At 43.7% G+C, this 4,401-nt stretch overlaps 1 protein-coding gene across 1 annotated transcript; it reads right to left on the bottom strand.

The window, feature by feature from the left end:
- Positions 1–259: 259 nt before the first annotated feature.
- CDC14C (cell division cycle 14C) lies at positions 260–1,783 on the bottom strand. Its single transcript, XM_007981354.3, has one exon. It carries the CDS (start codon positions 1,781–1,783, stop codon positions 329–331), a length of 1,455 nt encoding a protein of 484 aa, XP_007979545.3. The 3' UTR covers positions 260–328.
- Positions 1,784–4,401: the final 2,618 nt, after the last annotated feature.

The raw sequence follows: 4,401 nt of genomic DNA, 5'->3' as shown, positions 1-4,401 counted from the left end.
GTATTTACACCTGAGACTAAATTTACAACAGCATTTTTGTCCTTCAGCTTGAGAGCTGGGTCCTTCTTTGAGTCATCTGCTTGCACCCAAACTCAAAGTTCATTATTGAAACTCCAGTGGACATTTTCTCCATTGATCGCTTCTTAGGTGGAAAGCAACTAAGGCTTTTGCAATTTTGTGTTGTTTTCAAATTGTGCTAATTTCTGTTGCAGTTTTCATTTCCTAGAGTCTTCCTTCAGTTCTGGTCACAGGATTTTACTTAACGCAAGACCGTTTTAGTCCTTGAAACGGAGAGAAGCAGCTATCTGTCAGGAGGTGCTGATGGCTACTATGTTCTGAAACCATCGAGACAGAATAGCAGGATGGGAAGAATGTAGTCACAAACAATCCACCAGATGACAATACTACATAGTGCAGAGGTCAGCACAGCTAGGGGACACGTCAGAGGAATAGCGTTTGTTTTTGATTGTCTTCTGCTTTTCAGGGCCCGAAGTCTATCACCTTGTGTCACTCCATTGATGTCGTCGTCATCACTGTAAGGTTCGGGTTCTTGCTGGTCTTGATTCTCAACCCCATTTATGGAAATGTCATCAACACCAGAGAGAAGTTTGGAGAAAGCTGCTCTGTGTTGTCCATTCTCCTGCCCCTTTAACTTCTGCCGAAAATAGTCCCCTTCCAGCCAGAGGTTTGTTTGCTTCATCACCAAAAACTGCTGCTGAGGCCCAATCACCAAGCCAGGTCTGCAGATCCTTACCCACGCAATGGTCTCGGCTGCTGTCATCCTGTAATGCTTCATGATGTAGCAGGCTATCAGAGTGCCCGTGCGACCAAGGCCAGCTTTACAATGCACTGCAATGGCACCCTCAGCATTTTCACAGATATCCAGAAATTCTTTGACAATGGCATCACTAGGGGTGCTGCCATCCACAAAGAAAAGATCGTGGTGATCGAAGCCAGCATCCATAAAGCGTTTGGCATCATACATCCTTTTATTAAGACGAATAATGGTAGTAACATTGTGATTCTTAAAATATTGAATGTAAGTCTCAGGAGAATGTTGGGGGTAACCACTTTCAAGTCTAGTTCTTGAATGAGGTCCACAGAAGGCAATAAATCGGTCTGGTATTATCCAATTTAAGTCTCCGTTTTCTGCTTTTTCATAGTGTTCATATTCATCAAGGTTAAATGAGTTGAAATTAAGGAAGCCATACTGCATTGCCTTCTTTACTGCATGAAAACAGTCAAGAAGTGTAATGTAGAAATTGCAACTTCCATAGGCAGCATCTCTGAAAGGAATATAGGATGTATCTCCAAAGATTAATATTCTATATGCTTCTTCTGGAGTTCTCCCCAAATATATAACCATGTAGCATCCAACAAGGAAGGCAGCATTGGCTTGTTTTCTCTGATCAGAGCCAGTAAAATGAACAATTTTCTTCCTTAACATTGTAATGGACTTTAATTTCTTATTTATCTTGCAACAATATCTGTAAACCATTGCCAGATTGAGTGGTCCAAAGTCTTCGGAGAAGTTCTCATATTCGAGTTCATTATCTACGCTGAAATAATGTACATTTGATGCACTCTTTGGTCTGCTGTTGAGAATGGCAAAACGAAGGCGATCGGTGATGTCCAGGTACACGTCGACCTGGGGGCCCCGGCGGCGCGGGTCCTGCTGCGTGGAGCTGCGGATCTTCTTCACAACCGGCGAGGTCGACGAGCAGCGCGGCGAGCAGGGAGACGCGGCGGCCGAGCTCGACCGCCCCTCGCTTTTCCGCTTCATGGAGGCGACCGCGGCCAGTCAGGGAGCAACGACCAAGGCCCCGCGCGCCCGTGCGCCCACGCGCCCACCGAGGCTCCCGCCAGCCCCGCGCTGGCGCTCGGGGCGGCAGGCGCAAAGCGGCGTTGCGGGAATGGCCGGCGCCCGCAAAGCCTGGCGGGAGGCGGTAGGTTAGTGCAGGAGCTGGAGGAGGGGCCTGGCCCACAGCGCCTGCCCCGCTCCCTCCCGCGACCGCCCTCCCTTTGCTTTTCTAAACCAGGAGCTGAAGGGTTGTATCATACTGACAGCAACGAAGTGTTAGATGAATAAGTCATAATGCTCTTGTCATAGCAACCGCCTGGATCTTAACCTTCTCTCCAGACTCTGGAAATTCCGCCAAACAAGTGTTAAAAACTTTGAGTATGACTCTATTACCAAATGACAGTATTTTTGAAACACACATTTAGGATCCATTAAAAGTTGGAGATTGTGACCATTTGGTATGGAAAGTCACGCCTGCTTGAAGACAAGTTAATGCTGACATATTGCTCTTTCACCAACTCTCCCAATACCCCAACCTTGGAAACATGGGAGCACAAGATAGTTAAATGGATATTTTAAAAGACGGCATTTCTTTTTTCTGTTCTATGTGGACTTTCCAAAGAAAAGTCTTGGAGAAGCTAAACAATGTATATAGAAGATCACACATGGGGTATCACATGTGATAAATTTTATACCCAGTCAGTGTCATCCCAAAGCCAACATGCAGCTCTGCACTTCTCGGGAACGAAACAGGCCTCTCTACTTCACCAAAGAGAGCTTTATGAAGCTTCATCCCTAAGTTCTGGGTTGGGGGTAAAATAAAGAAGAGGACTGATGGGTTGCTCCTGAGCTTACTACTTATTCATACATCTTTTTGCCGTTTCTGTTTGGTGGGATTTCCCCCAATCATTTATATCCTTCTGGTGTCCACAAGGAGTGAGACCTAAATTCCCAATTAGATAGGCTTTATGAAATTTTAAAAGTTAATGTATACATTGGAATTAGTTTAGGAGAAAGGAGAGAAGAGTAAAAGGAGATAGGTAAAGATTCATATTTGTCCTTAAAGATTCAAGCTTCTGGATGCCACAAACACTTTGATTAATGGGGACCTCAAGAATAATTTTGTTCACTACTGTCCCAATGCTTGCCTCCCGTCCACAGTATTTCTGCCCAGTGAATGCATTGTATTTTCTTTTTTCCAGTTTTTGTTGGAATACCCACGTCTGATAGGAAACACACGTCTGAAGGCATGCAGTGAGGATGGTGATTTCCCTTGCCTTTTCTTATCATTTATTAATAGACTCAGAAACAATTTACTGAATCTTTGCTCTTTGCTAGAGACCTGGTTCTTGCTAAGAAATGCAAAGTTTCATATGAGAGAGTCTTGCTCTTGGAAGTTGCTTGTATAGTCACCACATTATCTGTGAACACTTAGATCCCTGTTTATCATAATTTAAAAAATCCTAAACACAGCTGATTAGAAAAGTAACGTCATCCAGGTTGGCCACTCAGATCCCTTCTTCTAGGAAGCAAACGTGAGTCCCAGAGCCCTTCCTTGTTCTCTTTGGGATCCCCAAGTGAAATGCTCATGTAAAATTTAATCTGAGTAGCCATGTCTGAAACAAGTGAAAGGTAAGCTGAGAAGGCCACACTTCTAAGAAAAAATGATAAAGCAGACTCCTAGAGAGAAACAACAATGATTGACCACCTGGCACCAGAGACAATGGAGACCCTTATCTATCCTTTCAGCCTGAGGTGGTTTCCCTCTAGTTATTGGCATCTGCTTCTCAACAGATCTTCTCCTTAAGTTCCAGAGACACTATCTTATTCTTCCTTCCCCAGTCCTCCTACAATTGTCTGGCTAGTCTGAGAGTGTTTGTATCTACAACTCAGTGATTTCTGCCTGGGTCTTTGTTATTCAGGTAACCACAGCAACAGGCTCTATTGACACACCTGAAAAGATATGTCCATGGCCACCTCGCTGGGGGAGGAAAGTAAAGGGCTCTCCTTTTCTCAGACAGGTTATTTATTTTTCATTGTTGAATCCCTTTTGCTCCTTCTACCTTTAATGTTGAACTCTAATATGTGTGGAGGGTGTTGGACATGGAGAAAGTTTTATTTTCTCACCCAAATTAGCTACCATTTTGACCACCTTTTCTGCATAAGGTGGAATATACAGACAACTAGAGGAAGGTTTAAAGAACAGTCTACTAATTGTCTCCAAGATAGTCTAAACTTTTCAGAGTCAAGGTAAGCTATTCTGTAAGGTTGGACCAAACAAACGGGGAGGTTCTCACTGGACATACTTATTGAAAACAAAATCCAACAAATGAGTATAACTAAATTGCAATGGCCAAATAGGGTGGTCATGATGCCACAGTTACTCCCCTGAAATTCCTGAACTTTTTTACTTATAAGAATTCCAGGAGCTGGGTTCATCACAAACTGATAATGACTATTCCAAGAAGTGCTGTAGCCTTTAGCCAATCATCTGTTAGCTTCTTTCTGTTGACCAATGGTATTTCTATATGAACAGGCTGAGACCACCTTGCTATACCTCTTCATTTTGTCCTTAAAATCTGCTTGTAGCCTCTCCAACT

The sequence above is a fragment of the Chlorocebus sabaeus genome, chromosome 21 (assembly GCF_047675955.1).
Source record: "Chlorocebus sabaeus isolate Y175 chromosome 21, mChlSab1.0.hap1, whole genome shotgun sequence".
NCBI lineage: Eukaryota > Metazoa > Chordata > Mammalia > Primates > Cercopithecidae > Chlorocebus > Chlorocebus sabaeus.
This window is presented reverse-complemented; position numbering and strand designations above follow the sequence as displayed.

Coding starts and splice junctions, on each gene's coding strand:
- CDC14C (XM_007981354.3), bottom strand. CDS start 1,783: ATGAAGCGGAAAAGCGAGGGGCGGTCGAGCTCGGCCGCCGCGTCTCCC.